The following is a 16,859-nucleotide window of genomic DNA, read 5'->3' on the forward strand; positions in this document are numbered from 1 at the left end:
TTTACTATGATTAGGTTCCCTGGTCCATTGACTGAAAAACACCACAATTAAATTTTTGTTTCATCTGACCATAACTTCTTTGTCCAGATGACCATTTTGCAATGGCCAAGTGGGCTTTTGTGTGCCTTATCTGGAGATGCTCCTTGGTCTGCACCTGTGGAGCCAAGCAGTGTGCAGAAATTGCCACCAGCAGAGCCCAGATTCACAAGGATGAATGCCTTGGTGGTGATCCTTGGATTCTTTTTCACCTCTCTCACCATCCTCTTGGATGCCCCTTCTTGCCAGGGATGTGAATAATTCTGGCCTTGACTCTATGTTCAAGAAAACATATTAACATATATGGGGCAGTCGTGGCCTAAGCGGTTAAGGAAGTGGCCCTGTAATCGAATCCCGATTCGCCAAGGTGCCACTGAGGTGCCACTGATCAAAGCACCGTCCCCACACACTGCTCACCCGGCGCCTGTCATGGCTGCCCACTGCTCACTAAGGGTGATGGTTAAAAGCAGAGGACACATTTCATTGTGTCACTGTGTGCTGTGCTGCAGTGTCTCACAATGACTTTCACTCTACATATAAAATACCGTATGTATTTGTACAAAAAAACAGTAGTAAAATGACACAGAAATGTTTAATGGACATCAGTGTAATGATTGGTAGGCATGCTGGTGAATCTGATTGGTATAAATAACTTTAATTAAGCTGTGGACATCCTGAATGGCAGGTTTATTTGGAGCCTTATTCAAGATAGTCTTCAAATTGGACACTAATTAAGGCTCAGCACACACAGTCTTGGCTCTCCAAGACTGCCTGTCCCTGTCACAGGGCAATGGAGCGGGAATCATTAGAAAGTCTCCTGTAACCTTTAGAAGTCCATCTCTGGCTCTCAAGTGCGATACGATGGACAGCGAGACGGACGTGGAGCAGGAAGGGAGGCGGTTTTGACTCCGCCGAATGATGCAGCTTTGTGCAATTCAGCCAGATGAATTTGCAATAGCACCTGTCCTTGTTCCTGGCACAGAGGAAGGGTTATGCCTTATTCCTAGCTGCTGATTCAGAGAGGTGAAATTCCCGTTTTCCTGGAAATATTTAAATGCATGTCATATGGCTGAAAGATTTTACTACATAGTTTTTATGGTCTTTTATATTCCAAAATACCACAATATTTAGATTATAATTTTATTTAACATTTTTATTTTATAATATTTAGATGTTTTATTCATTGCTAATCATTCCAAATGCACCATCATGTTTAATAATTCCTTGTTATTAATATAATGGGTCTTTGACTTTTTGCATTTTGACTTATTATGAAATTCTAATGTAGGTGTGATAGTTTGCAATGGCCTGAAACAGACACTGAGACACATTTGTGCCATATGGATGAAACATCATTGCTTTTATTATTTTTTTACTATAGGTTTTTTGGCCATTGAATTGTATGTGATGAATTAATGGATCTTTAACTTCCTTGTATATTTTTAGTGCTAGTTAAAATTGACATATGTTCCAGGTTCCCTGTCAAGTGCTTTATTAACTAGCCTAGGCACAATAAACTGGTAAAGCAATGTACTGTATTTACATTTACAGCATTCATCAGATGGCCTTATCCAGAGCGACTTACAATCAGTAGTTACAGGGACAGTCCCCCTTGGGGACAGTCAGGTTTAAGTGTCTTGATCAGAGATACAATGGTAGTAAGTGGGGTTTGAACCTGTAACTTTTTGATCTTCTGGTGATGAGCACGCTGCTATGCAGTGTCGATCTGTCAAAGTTTAATGTTGTGTATAGCAGCAACATTATCGGCTTATGGGGTAGGGAAGCGAACCCGTAATCGGAAAGTAACAGGTTCAAACCCCGAACCGCCAAGGTGCCACTGAGCAAGGTACCGTCCCCTTACACTGCTACAAAGACGGTCACTTCACTTCAAAGATACTGAAGGCCATTTCTGCTTCGCAGCTGTAGTGTGCCTGTTTTCTCCATCACTTCTTCTTCGTCTGTTAAATATTATTTTGCAATATTTGACTTAATCATCAGCATTGTGATTTTATTATCAAGTACAACATATTGGGATAAAATTGATAATCATGGGTCTAACATGCAATCCCACCTCCTCAGAATGAAGCTGTGTTGTTTAGTTTTTTTATATATATATCAATATTCTGCCTACTAGCATAAATCACAGGTTCATGCATGTGTGACGCCTGCCTGTTTCCTAAAAATACCCTCTGCAGCAGAGGGTAATTTACTTACCTAGGTAATAAGCTGGAATTAGTGGCTTTGAATGGGGAGCGTGGGAGAGAGCGTACGTGTGCTGATGATCGCCCGCTGGCCTGCAGGTACACCGTAACCGGCCTAAGGGAGCGTTCGCCCGGATTATGTCCGGCGTGTATCAACCCCCTGGGCTTCTGGGGTAAACAGTAAACTCGCTCAGAGGGCAGCAGTGTGCGCGTGGGTTTGTGTGTGTGCAGCATGCCGGGTCCAGTGCAGAGCTTACCGCCTCCGGTCTCGGTGACCTCGAGGACCTTTCTATTCCCATTTAAGCAGCCGATCTGAAATGAAAACGAAGCAATGACTTTAGTGCCACGACCCGGATTGGCCATCGGAGTGTTGTTACATGGTCGGCGTAATTGGAAGTCATCCGTGCGAGCTCTGGGAATGCAGTGAGAAGTCCGTGACTGGAGTAACGGCGCATCGTTTAAAGGGAGCAGTGAATGGGAAGCGATTTGAATGACAGTAGACAGACGCGGGAAGATAACAGGTAGGAGGGGTTTATGGCCTCCTCCTTTTCATTCATGCAGTTCGACCCCAGCGGGGCTTGGCTGCCAGTGTGTGTTCACGCGTAAATCTCGGCCTCTCTCCTAAACCTCAAACCGCAGTGCGGCGAGATCACAGTCCCGCCCCGGGCAAAGACCACTGGAAGAATGTGTGCAATTAGCGTGTCAGCCACAAACATCATATAGGGGTTAATGGTGGGTCTGCTTAGGGGCCGTTAGGCTGTTGGGTCTCTGAATGTGTGTTTGTGTTCCCAAGGTGGGGGCGATGCGTTAGGCGGTGTGAGTGTTGGCCATGGGACCGGAGAGACTCTGGCTTCTGGGTGTCACCGTTGCTGCTGCTGTCCTTTGCCTGCTACGTAAGTATTTCCTTCTCTCCCTCTCTCTTCAGTTCATCTGCTTGCATCTCCTATGTCAACACGTCAGTAATCACTGTTGCCCTACGAGGCCTGACTGCTGTTCTACAACAGCCGCTCAGTAGAGGCTCATGAATTTATGAATGAGCGCAGGGACCGAACCTGGAAATCGGACAATTGAGGAGGTGCCCACTTGGGAAAAGGTGGTGAGGGGTGGGTATTTAAAGGAGATCCCAGTTTAAAAAAACAAAGGGGAAAAAAGTGTCCTACAAACCCAGATTTAGATTAATCTTGGATTTCAGATCTGCTCCCACCCCTCACTCTGTGCACACTTTGGTAATGGGCTTTAGAGATGTGGTATTGGGGGACAGGAGGGCGCGGGTCTGACAAGGGGGGGTCCGTCTGTCTCCCCTCCCCACCTCCCCTTTCCCTCTCTATCAGCAAGTGCTTTTTGAGATTAGGGTATAATCACCAGACCAGACGAGGTGCAGAAACAACAACACCAGGGAGTACAGGCCGTGCCCCAGGTGCCATTAACGGGATTGCTGTCTGCCGACAGACTTCACAGAAGAAGAAAATAAGGGGGGGACGTGACCCTGTCACCAAATGGCCACTCGGTGTTTTAGCGACCTACCTGACAGGGGGACCCGTGGGGAGCAAACTGACACTGACTGCGTCAATCCGATGTCTGTACACGTGGGTCAAAACGCTGTCGGGGTTCATTTGCATGCGTGTTGTTTCGTGTCTTCCCCCACACCCCCAGTCTACTGGGATTTTCCAAATATCCTCTCTTTCTGTAACCATTCCATTTGTATCTGTGTTCTTTTTTTTTTTTTTGGCTCACTCTCTAGTGTCTATCCCATTCCCTTCAGGCAGCCACGCCTGTGAGAAATCTGTAGAATGAGCTCCTGACCAATATGAAGCCAAATGTTTTTTTTAATCAAGTAGATGTTGAAATCCCAGCGAAGCCTCCTCAAAGGACGCATTCACTGGGCTTGCAAACTATTTAAACCCAGCTCAGATTTATGATTTTGTTATCCATGTGTCGTTGGCCATGAAGATGGTCGCGTCAACACCGGTACCTGTGACACATGTGTGGCAAGTACTTGCCAGTGCCTGCTTTCCCAACGTCTTGAGATAACGGGTAAATTACTTCTCAGGTACCTCCCAGAGTGCGGAGTCGGTGGTCCAGGCCAGGGTCGGTGGGGTCACCGAACTCGGCTGCAGCCTCACCCCGCCTTCCGAAGGAGCCACCACCCCGAACCTGTTCCCCCTGCATGTGGTAGAATGGGTTCGTCTTGGGTACAATGTCCCTGTCCTCATCAAGTTTGGAGTGTATGCTCCGCGCGTCCATCCCAAATACAAAGGTAAGTCCTGAAGTGTCAGATTTCAGCTCCTGCCTTGCATTAGCTCTACACACCGCTTTCAATCGACTGTATACTCCTGATGGACCTTCAGGCTCAGCATTTCAAGCTTTTTTCCCCCTGCTGAACCTCATTTTTTTGTATTTCATCTGTGCAGCGAGATTGGAACCCATTAAAAGCCTTTGTACCTCTACACAAAGAAGCCAATTTTTCAGTGCTGAAGCACATTCACATCAGAAGGCAAGGGGTAATTTTAGACGATGATAGCAGTTGCATACAAGGAACTGGAAAAGAGTGATTTCCGGTGAGGTTCGGCAAAGAGGCTGCCCTGTTTTATTCACCATACAACGTACAGGCCTCTGCTGAGGTGTTTGTGTTGGGTGAGTGTCTGGGCGGTGGGTGGGGGTGTTCGCTGAATGCTAAAGAGGCCAAGAGGGAGGTTATTTGGTTGACAGCAATATACAATATTGGTAATCCACCTTAAATGAAAGACCTGTAATTATAGTATGTTGGGGGGGGGGACAAGGTTAGGCGGGGATTGAAAGTGGGGGGTTGAAAGAGAAAGATAGTCTTGTAATGAATGCGAGGGAGAGGGGGAGGTAGGGATTGAGGTACAGACAGACAGTGTGGGTGTGGGTGGCTACTGAGTTGGGTAGGGGGGGTTAAGGAGAGTGGGGTTAAATTGAGGTCTGACTGGTGGGGGATGGTGGTCCGATGATGTCCAGAAAGATGACCCACTAAAAGCAGATTGTTTTTAAGACGGATAGACATTGCACAAGGAATAATAGTTTTTTTCCTCATGGTTGTATAATCCAGTCATTGTCTCTAGAGAAAACAAAGGAGAAAGGGGCTATCATCACCCCACCCTTCCTACTCCCTTCACTAACACACGCACAAACCCAGGCACCCCAGAATTTGGTCTCATTTCCATCTAGGTCATTACCTCACACTGGGAGTCCTTTTGAAGACCTTTGGTTGAATTTTTTGCTTGAATTGGCTCACCTAGGTTTGGAGTTGAAGATCAACTGGGGTGAGGCCTGGTCTTTCTGACCTGTCTGAGGGGGCTCTACTGATGAGATGAGATGAGATGAGATAAGTCTCAGCAACCGCATAGCCAGTGACAAGGCACCTCCTAATTATTCAGCAGTGGAAGGAAGGATGAAAGGAGGAGTCGCAGCAAATAAGTCAAATGTTCATGCGAAAAATCAAACTCCCAGTGATTATGGCAATGATGCATCTGAACTTGCACTATAATCTTTCTCGCCCCCCCCCACTTCTGCTTCTAATTTTCCAGCTTTATGTGGGCGCCAGCTGGCAGCTGATGAAGTGTATCTGGGCTTTGCATCTAATGTAGTCTCCCCTCAAATTAAAATGCACGAGGATGTAGCCTGAATCTGCCAGGCCATACCGCAGAGCTACTCCACAAGATGCAAGCTTGTCCCACTCCCCAAAACCACTCCTGCACCGCCAACAAGTTCATCCAAGATACTTTCATCTTCATCTCAGTCTCTCGCTCTCTCTTTTTTTTTTTTAATAAATAAATGCTCCAAGCAACTTTGCTCTCCCTGGGTACTTTCAGATGTACTTTTACTCTTCTGTATTTGCACGAAAGGTTATTAGACTTTGAGAATTCCTGTTGTTCCTACCTTGGGAGAATTCCTTTGAGGTATATATCCCAAAGCAAGGTATAGGCGTGCCTGGGAAGATTTTTACAGCCAAGAGAGTGTGAGCCACTGTCTCCTTCCTGCTTTGGGTAGTCATACTGGTGGCACAACACTCACAACACACTTCTCAGTCGGAAGATGCCATGGCTCGGTGCCCGCCTGATTTGTTTCTCTGGTACACAATTAAAAGTCGTATTTGGAATCCCCCCCTTCCCGTCAGCACGATAAGATATCAGGTGCGTTTCACAGTAGTCAAATCAATGATTTGACTACTGTGAAATGTCACTACATCAGCTGCGTGGAAGCAGCGTTCAACCTTCCCAAATTTTGCTACGCTCCCTCCACTGGCTCCCAGTAGCTGCCTCCACATCAGATTCAAAGTACTGATGCTGGCCTACAAAGCCAAACAGGGGGTACCACTACCCTACCTCAGAACCTTTATTATACCTCGCACTGCACCTCGCACTCTCTGACCCTCCAGCACCGCTCCCCTGGTCCCTCCATTGCTGAAGGTACGAGGAAGACACTCGTCTAGACTCTTCTCTGTCTTGGTCCCTCAATGGTGGAATGAACAGTTGCTGACTATTTTCAAACGGCATTTTTACGGCACTTTACTCTATACTTAGAGAATACTTAGATTAACTTGTAACTTTTTTATAGTCTGATTTATGTAAGAAAAACTAGAACAGAGTGAAATTAAATGATTGTACTCTAGTGAACCAGAACTGATTACTTCATTGACTGTGTTAAAACAGAACTTCTACATTCTTGGCCAATGGTGTCCATGGCAGTTAGTTTAAGTAGGATAGTACTACTACTGATAGTACTGCATAATTTCTCTCCAAAATTGAATGATGGAAGAAATCCTTTCTGGAGGGAGATTGGAGTTGGTGGTGAAGGAGGTCAAAAGTAGTAAACCGCCCCAGACTCTCCCAACTTTTTTCTCCTGGCAAAATCTCCAGCCTTTTACTGTTGGGTGTGGAGATCTGGATAAGGAAGGAAAGTCCCAAATCTCCATTGCAGGTTCATCCTAATTCAAGTCACAAGTACCCAGGAATGGTGAACCAGCGCCAATAGTCTACGGGTGACAGTGAAGTTTATTTGGTGTGCAGTTTTTAATACTCTTTCGTGCCACAGAGAGAAGAGTCTACGCCTAAACCAGTACCCATTTAGCCAATTGGGAGCAAGTTGGTGTGGACCAGTGGCATAAGAATGCAGTGCAGCTCCTTTGGGTCTCAGGTTCTCATGCCTTTGAGGTGTTAGGCTGGTTGACAAAGGCCTGAATTACCGGGCTCTGCTGCACAGAGGTATGGTCTGGAGGGACGGGGAAGGCGATAGCGCTGCCTTTGTGCCGGACCTCATTGAGTGTGACCGTCATACACATCGCAGTTTCTCTGGCCAAACCGTGTGGCCTGTTGGTAATGACCAAATGCACAGTGCATTTGACCACAGTTGGAATACTTCTCCTTAGTCTTATTTTGACAAAGTGCAAAAGGTTGCCTAATTTAATGTTTGAGGAATTTTCATGGTTACACTGCCTAAGTATGAAGAAAAATGTTCTGAGCCTCATGTTTGATGGGGGGAAAGGGCCATCGCGTAATCACTGCTGCCCTCCTGATCCTGTCCTAGATGCTGGCAGCCCCAGTTTACCGGCTTCAGGGTTAACTGTAATCTGTGCCGTGACAAAGAGCCATTCATAAGAAGGTTAAACTGATTATGAGCGAGGAGGATTTGTTTTGGGGAGGGACAAATTTTGGGTGGCAGAGACAGGGTCTGGCCAGACTGTATTCAAACCCCCCCCCTTCCGTTGCGAACCCTCTGCAAACTGCGGTAATCCACCGTCCTCCATAGGTTCCCCGTATTATTGCTGCATGCGTATCAGCCGCATCGCCAGCCTGCTGCTTTAACGTATGGGCCAGTGGTAGGCATTCAGGACACCAGTCCAGTGAGCATGGCGGTGCCCCCGGACAATGGAGCCATATCCCTGAGCTTTTCCTCGCCACGAAAATAAAGGCCCGGGCGCACAAAACAAACGGAAAAGATGGTTTAAACGAGGGCGTGCAATAGTTACAACACATGTCCCACTCAGCGGAAATGTCCACCTCAGCAGGCAAAGCTCTCTGCTTTGCCCATTCATGGGAAAAACTAACAACGCCTCCGTATAAAATAATAAGCTATTGTGTTTTTTTTCTTTTCCCTCCACATTTGCATCAGCGAAAGGATGATTTGGCAGAGTGCATATTTTTTAACGAAGAGTTGTATGAAAAGTAACCAACTTTTTTTTTTTTTTTTTGAAGCACAGTAGTGTTGTTCTTGTACTTTCTTTCTACCGGACTCACCGCCCACTGGGAGAAAACCTGACTCCTGACCAGCACGAGGAGAGCTACTCTGAGAGGGAAGCACGGGGTGGGATTAGTGTTTCCATTTCGCCTCAGAACAGTAGCCCCGGTCGAAGTGTGCATGGGGCAGAGAGGGCATCATGTGACGGCAGAAATGCAAACCCTTAGAGCCCTCATCTGGGGTCCACACTGCAGCCTTGTTCCTGTGAAGAACCGGCCCAATGCAAGTTCTATAACAGTACAGGACTGACAAATAAAAAAACTCATGCAATTTTCAACGGCATTAAACGTTGACTCACTTAGGCCAAAAAAGCCCTCGTTAGCTGAGTATAATGAATTCTGTTCAGGCCCTGAGTGATGGCTAATTACATGCATTTCATTCATCATCATCTCTCTTGGGTTATGAATATGTCAGGCTGATCAGCATGTATCCATGAAAATAATTAGCCGGCTCGAAGCTGACAGCACCAGTGAGGCTATAATGAATAAGGAGTTTACTGGTCCCTCAGTACTCTCGAATGCAGGTCGTAGTTAACTAAGAGTAAACCAAAAAAAAAATTATATAACTGGGAAATTCATTAGAAATGTGCCCTACCCTGCTAAATTGTTTCAAAGTGGTAAATCAACCATCACGACAATTTAGGTCAATAGGGAGGGTGACTGAAAAATTACAGTGTCAGAAGGATGTGTTTTTTGGTCTTGGCGTGGACGATAGATCCGCTGTCCCGGGCCGTAACCTCTTGAGGAATTCCTGCAGTGCACTTGGCGTCCGATACTGATTTGGAATTTTGCGCAGCATTCTTACTCCCAACGGCATTCGTTATAAATCAGTGTGGTATTGAGTTGTGGTTAAAGTGTGCCAGCGTCTGATTTGACCATATGCCAAATGCCTGTTGTTTTGTCAGAGGGCTAATGCCACAAACTAGTGCGAGAAGGCCCACGTTTAAACCCAGACAGATCCGCATCTGTCACTCCCCATGAGGGCCTTTGTCTGACCACAGATTCAAATAAAAACAGGCCTTTCCCTCCCTCTCCGTGTCCTTTGCTCCCTCATTCACACACACTCTCTCTCCTGCTGGTTCCGTCGGCCCGTTGGGTGTTTGCAAAGCGGTGTTTCTGTCCCTCTGTCCCTCTGTGTCCCTGCCACCACGTGTAATTTTTCAAATCTCAGGACCCTCCCCGTGATTCGCACCTCCCTTGCTGGTGCTTTGCCCTGTTGTGTTACTAGAGCAACTGAATTCAAATCCAAACTCCCAGCCCCTGGTTCCATTGCCATGGTAACCGGAGAGAATTAAGAGGGGGCGTTGGGTGAGGGGGCCTTGGCCGTTTGTGCTGATGGACAGACAGGCCTCTCGAAGAAAGGGTTAAGTGCCGTTCCCTGGTGCACAGCCTCCTGGCACTGCTGTGCCTTAATCCACATGCTCTTTTGTTGTTTATGTGTGTGTGTGTGTGTGTGTGTGTGTGTGTGTGTGTGTGTGTGTGTGTGTGTGTGTGTGTAGAAATTTCACACTTTCTCATTTCTCATTTGAATCAGTGTTTGGCAAGCTTCGGTGACCTCTCTATTTAGCCATTAGGGATTAGAAAGGAGTTCACAGGTGTAATCGTGCGTGTGATGGAACCTTCTAGAACAGGGTTATTTTTGGCAGAATGGAGGTAGGAAATGGACATCTTAGCGAGGCGGAGAGATAAGCGCACGCACCTTTACAACACCTGTTATCACCATTCGCCACATTTTCCCCTCTTCCCCCTGCTCTCTTAATAGTAGCGTTAGAGACGGTGATGCAAGATCACAGGAACTTTTTTTATGGGGACATAAACAAAGACACACCCCTTTTAAGACCCAAACCTGTAATTAGCCCATTTGAAGCTGCAGGTTTCTTTAAGAAGGGGGTTTTATTGACTATTGGGTTCTGTCAGCAGTCACCTGTGCAGACCTCTGAGCTCTTAAACCCCCAATAACCCCCCCACCGGACGAAAGTCATGTTAATTGTTAGTCGGCACTAATCCTTTTCTGAACAGGGCGTGATGTGGAAGCAAGCATTGTTTCTGATCTTCTGTGGGTTTTCCTTCTTCAGACATTTTTTCATAAAATATATGTTGAGATTTGTTCTATTTGTTCTGTTTAGCTCAGGGGCCACATTGACTTTTTAATATTTGACAGATGGGCCGGAACAACACCATATGCATATAAGACATAAACATTAAAAATGCATTACAGTTTTCATATTTACACAATCAGTAACGCAGAATGACAAGTACAAATCTACACTACACTGAAAACGTAATCATCGTTTTATACTTCATGATCACTCTGGAATCAAATGTTTGAGAAATGTGCATTTTGTGTATCTGAAGTCTGCATGTTTAATGATTTTATCTGTTTCATTATTTCTAATAGTACAAAGGAATGAAAATGCATGTATGAAATTCCGATCACATAATAAGTACGTGCCACTTAGTGAATGTACTCAAAGGTTTTAAGTGCAAAAAAAAACGATAAAGCCGAACATTTTTCATGTTATTGAATCAATTGACGAATTGATAAGTAGAATAAAACAAGTGAATCCCTTTGTTCAGGCAACAACTTCGAAACAGGAGTATTGTAGCAGCATAGGTGATCTGTCCTTGACTGGTGTGGTCTAACTTTCTACGTTACTGATTGGGTCCTGACGGTTCAATTTTATTGGTTGTAAAGCGCACAGGCTGATGATCCTAATAATACAACAAAACGTTTTTTTTACACCGTCCTTGGTAATGCATGGCTGTGTAAAAAGCAGCAATGAGAAAGTGTTCAGAACGGTGCTTTCACACAGATGGTGTTTTATTATTGAGCTGCATGTGGCTGTTTGAACACCGTTTATGACGCCATTCTGTGGCAACCTTTAAAAACAAGTCATGAAACTGGAGATTATTGGTCCTGACTGCATGCCATACATGACCACTCATTAACCGCACAAGCCCATGTAAAAACCCGCTGAAGATCTGTAACGGCAGGCAAAACTGGAAACGATCGAGTTAATGCAATTCGGGCACCAATCTAGGGCGCCCTGGATTAAAAAGGTGTGGCCCGCTAGCCATAGTTTGCCCACCTCTGGTTTAGTGCATTTTAAAAGGATTTCACAAGGCAAGGTACACTTTTGTACAATGACGATCTCGTAACAGCTACCTGAATGGGTGGAACCTTGCCCCGAACCGTGTCTGGTACATACATACATATAACCAACGCCTCTCTGATATATCATTCAAAATCTGATGAGATTGGGCTCGTCTGCTCTCAGCTCACTGGCCTGCATTAACCTCCCAAGGTCTCCCACGGGTTGAATAGGCCCAAAAAGAGAAGAGTTTCCTTCTCCGCTTTTCTCCAGTCTGAAGGCTACAGAGTGAAAGGATTACACTGCAGACAGGGAGTGGTAACAATGGCTCTTCTATCTGTCTGCCGGTTATGGCTGGAGGCCGGCGCAGCCTTGGCTTTGAACTTCGACTGCATGCAATGGAGGACGCAAGGGCACCATTTCTCAGCGGGGCGCAAGTATTGACAGTGTGTAGCCTCAGCTACTGTCGAACCCTTGAGAAGTTTTCTCTCTGTCGTGTTGACCCTTACACTAATTCAAAGAAGAGCAAGATCACGTCGACCCTCTTTCTCACAACTAAATTGTCCGTCTTTGTCTAGAGATGCCGCATCGATGTCATAGTTGTTTTAATTAGGTTCTTTTTTCAGAGGTTTCATGCAGCATTCCTCTGAAGATTTGAAAATATGGGTGGGTGGGTGGGGGGGGGGGTAACAGACATCCTGCAGCTGCAAGTGTTCCTCCTCTCGCACATAATAGCCGTTCTTCCCGCTATCATTTAAAACCCCGAGTGAAAAAAAGGCCGTGCCATTGAGAGAAAAAAAGGAATGAAAGGGGAGGGGATGGAGGAGGGGGGAGTGTCGGGATGGGCTTCAGTCACAAGGCAACTGAAAGATCAGATTTCACTGACTGATACAAACAGGTTTGTGTGTGTGTGTGCTTAGCTGTTTACTATTTATGTGTACAGCCTTGTAAGTTAAAGATTTAAAGAGAAAAATACGCAGGTATGTAACCTTGAGACGGCACAGCTCGAGTTCTGTCCGAATAAGCGCTGTATTGTTAATGGGGCAAGTGCAACTACAGTACGGGCCAAAAGTTTGGACACACCTTCTCATTCAATGTGTTTTCTTTATTTTCAAGACCATTTACATTGGTAGATTCTCACTGAAGGCATCAAAACTATGAATGAACACATGTGGAGTTATGTACTTAACAAAAAAAGGTGAAATAACTGAAAACATGTTTTATATTCTAGTTTCTTCAAAATAGCCACCCTTTGCTCTGGTTACTGCTTTGCACACTCTTGGCATTCTCTCGATGAGCTTCAAGATGTCGTCACCTGAAATGCTTTTCCAACAGTCTTGAAGGAGTTCCCAGAGGTGTTTAGCACTTGTTGGCCCCTTTGCCTTCACTCTGCGGTCCAGCTCACCCCAAACCATCTGGATTGGGTTCAGGTCCGGTGACTGTGGAGGTCAGGTCTCCACTTTTTGTTAAGTACATAACTCCACATGTGTTCATTCATAGTTTTGATGCCTTCAGTGAGAATCTACCAACGTAAATGGTCATGACAATAAAGAAAACACATTGATTGAGAAGGTGCGTCCAAACTTTTGGCCTGTACTGTATATGTAGTAAAAATTGCACATAAGCAAGGAAGCAAATGCTTACAAGCTGGGTTACATCTTTGAGATGGTTTGCATATAGCTGTTTCATAGGGTAAGTGCAAATTCAGGAGTGATGGCAAGTCTCCATCCAGACAGAAAATGCTCTGAACCCAGCAGATTTGTGTATTACTCAGTAGATAATATCTTTAATAATATTGAGGCATATACACTACCAGTAAAAAAGGTTTGTGGGTCTTTTTTACATTACAGAACTAAACTGAAGACACTGGGCTATGAAATAACGCATGAGGTTATGTAATAAACAACAAAATAGCAAAACCTATCATCGCCTTATCACATGACTCAAACCAAAGCAGGGATTTATATCAGAATTTCACACTCTTGGTTTCTCTCTATCACCTTAAGTTAGACAAGTTAAGTTATGCTGAACACTTTCTTATCCTTCACTCATGTTAATGAGCATCTCATGAAGCAGCTTCTGATGATGACGATAGTGAACGAAGCAGCCATGAAGGTGAAAGGATCCTAAACATGTTTCTTGCATCAGATTCTTCAAACTCCTCAATGTTAGTCTCCAAACTTTTTTTGCGGTGCTATTATGCCAGTCACAATTTTTGACCACCAAAGCACTGGTAATCTTCAGATAATGTTTGGTTTGGTAAATAAAGCAGCGTAAATTAGGAGATAGAACCTTACCACACATATTGACAGGAGGGAGTTTAAATAGACCAGACCAGGGTTGGATGCTTATTTAAAACTTCCTTCTCTCCAAGGTGTCATTCCTCGTTTTTAATCTCTTTTTGCTGATTTGACTTGATTAGCAGGTACTTCATTGCTCTACGTCTAATGAAAACAAGGCCCATTGTGTCTAAGAGTTGGATGTTACATGTTGTTCTTCGCTGGAATCTAAAAATCCAATCTAATCCATTTTGCTGAGTTGTATGCGATCCTAATGACTGCTTTAGCACGAGTGAAGAAGTCCGTCCTCTTTAGAACGGACCCCCTGAAGTGCACTCTAAGCTGCACTCACAGTATTACATGAATCATGGACAATTATGGGTCCTTTGAGGTCTACAGCTTAAGACCTCTGGTTGCTCTTTATGACATTTTCCTCATTCCTTTCTCTGCCAGGATGAGATTCCACGGCTACTGAAATGACTGAAAAAGTGCCGCCAATGCAGCGATCCTCAGACTGCGTGGATTTGAGCGGTGCAGGGAGGTGGATTTGGGGCGGCGTGTGTTCTGTGGGGTGAAGGCTGTTGTGCTGGGGCGCTGACTCAGTGCTGCTTGAGGAATGAAACTTAAGACCACCCTGCAGACTGGTGGATGTGTGGTCTGGATTTAGTTTTGATGTAGTCTTGGCAAAACGGCTGTGGTTTTTGGCAAAGGCCTCCCTTCAAGATTACACACGTCTGCATTCTCCTAGGTGTGCTGTTCCTTGAGACTGTAGTGAAGGGGACATGGTGGCACAGTGATTAGGCACAATGCATTCAGCTCCTTCAGATTTAAGCGCCGAACTGAATACCAGCGTATCGGTAATCATCGGCAATCTTGCTGCATTTTTTCTGTCCCACTTCTTGTGGTTAACACTGCTTCCACACAACAAGGAGGTGTGGCCTCAGAGTGTAATTGTTCCCACTGTGGCTTCTGGTCTATGTGCTCTGGTAACCTTCCACGGTGCATTGGTTTAAGTTAAGTGAAATGCCTATTCCACGTTGACCCCGTGATGGACCCTGGGGTGCAGTGATGCCTAACGGTGTAAGGAAGCGGACTCGTAATCAAAGGGTGAAGGTTTGGGACTTTTGCAAGTGATTCTTGACGTGGAGCAAGGATCCATCCCCACAGACACTGCTCCCCTGGCACATTTCATGGCTGCCCACTCCTCACTAAGGGTGATGAGTTAAATACAGAGGACACGTTTCTCTGTGTGCACCATGTGCTGTGCTATGCTGTGCATTACAATGATAAAATCACTTTCATTAGGATTTTGTTTCTCAAACATGTGGTACTCTGACTCCCTCCAGTGGTATGCCATAAATCTGTGAGATTATAATTAATGTTCACAGCTATGTGTTTACACACAGCATACTTATTATTCTTAATACTCTAAACTTGCATGTGGATGACGGATGACAGTCAATAATAAATATCATTTATTATAGAATAAAGCTGACTCGTGTATAAACTAGTTAAAACAGGACCATGCTACAGTTAATGGTGGTACCAAATATTTTCATTGTGAACCACTGGACTAGACAGGTTAATAAGCTCTTATATTTGTGTATGTGCTCTTGTTGCAATCCTCTGATGGCTCTCATGCTGTATAATAGTATAATGTGTTTTTCCTGTATAATTATATTTGGTTTGACTACTCATTTTGGTCTCTTTGAACCCCCAGGTCGCGTGTCCTTAACTCGAGGGGCGTCTTTGCTGGTGGAGGACTTGACACTGGAGGATGAAGGGTGGTTCGAGTGTCGCATCCTTCTGCTGGACCGGACCACAGACGACTTCCGCAACGGCACCTGGATCTTCCTCTCCATCTCGGGTGAGCAGAGGGCTCTGAGCTGACACGCGGCCATGCGGTGGGGCTCTCCTGCCGTTTTTTGTGGCAGGCCATGTTGCAGGGAGGAAGAGGCTGTTGCGTAATGCTGTGGGGTTTTTTGCACCGCGATCACGTTCACACTGTGTGCCAGATGCACCATGTCTGACTGCTCAGCTTGTGTGGTAGACTCCAAGGCGGGCGTGATGGTGTGAGACACACAACAGAATCCTGACGTGAGCGAGATCTGAGCGTGTTGGGAATAAAGGGTGTGTGTGAACACACAGGTGTGTCGGTAGGTGGGTGGGTGGGTGTATACATGCTTGACTCTTAAAAGGTTGTGCACATCTGTCAACTATGTTTGTGTGTGTCTATGTATGTATATATGCAGGTTCTTGTAAATGCTGTTGGCCTGTTGCTCTTGGCAACAGAGGCATATTTCTTTCCAACTCCAGCCTTGCCTATACAACACAAACTCAGATCCCCTTAACCAGATCATCTCACTGTCTCAGACCCCGGCTTTCTGTATCTCTTTCTTTACTTATTTCATTCCCTCTGCCATGTTCTCTTTAGCACCAACCCTGTAACACTATTTGCTTTTCGGTCTCACGCCTCCATGGCATGCACAAAACCCAAACCCACTCTTATCCGGAGTGTCTCGTGCCGTTTCCTTAGTGCTGTCCCACCCCTTCTCAAACAAATTCCATTGTGGAACGTAAACAGCAACGCTCAAGGTTCCTTCACCCGTGTGTGAAAGCATCCGCCCCTAAAACGCTCAGGTTTCTGTCAAACCGGCATTTAATGGAGTGGAATGAAAGCAGACATTCGGGTTGTGACAGGCTAATCGTTACATAGCAAAAGGAGAAGGCTCGTGTTACTGCTGCTTTTTGGCAAAAATGTGTATTTTTGCAGGTAAAGTGTAAATTGCATAAATCTTAAGCAGTTTAATATGGGTAATTAATTTGATTCATGATTCTATCATTAATAAACATAGGCAATATGGTTTGTTGATTTACTGCAGTTATGAGTATTCATAATCCATTAAATATTGTAAAGAACTTTCTCAGGAAGTTAAATTAACATATAGTGTCATACGTGGGTGCTTGACATGGACATCATGATATAATGGTGAT

At 45.2% G+C, this 16,859-nt stretch overlaps 1 protein-coding gene across 3 annotated transcripts in view; it reads left to right on the plus strand.

Annotated features, from left to right (window-relative positions):
- igsf9b (immunoglobulin superfamily, member 9b) overlaps positions 1-16,859 on the plus strand; it is a 34,594-nt gene that overhangs the window by 7,109 nt on the left and 10,626 nt on the right. For all 3 annotated transcript variants that reach the window (XM_028996733.1, XM_028996732.1, XM_028996734.1), the window contains 3 exons: positions 3,031-3,130; positions 4,288-4,494; positions 15,586-15,732. In XM_028996733.1, coding sequence (XP_028852566.1) covers positions 3,067-3,130; positions 4,288-4,494; positions 15,586-15,732 — 418 coding nt within the window. In that variant the 5' untranslated portion in view covers positions 3,031-3,066. The remainder of the gene's footprint in view (positions 1-3,030; positions 3,131-4,287; positions 4,495-15,585; positions 15,733-16,859) is intronic.

Source organism: Denticeps clupeoides, chromosome 11 (assembly GCF_900700375.1).
Source record: "Denticeps clupeoides chromosome 11, fDenClu1.1, whole genome shotgun sequence".
In the NCBI taxonomy this organism is placed as follows: Eukaryota; Metazoa; Chordata; class Actinopteri; order Clupeiformes; family Denticipitidae; genus Denticeps; species Denticeps clupeoides.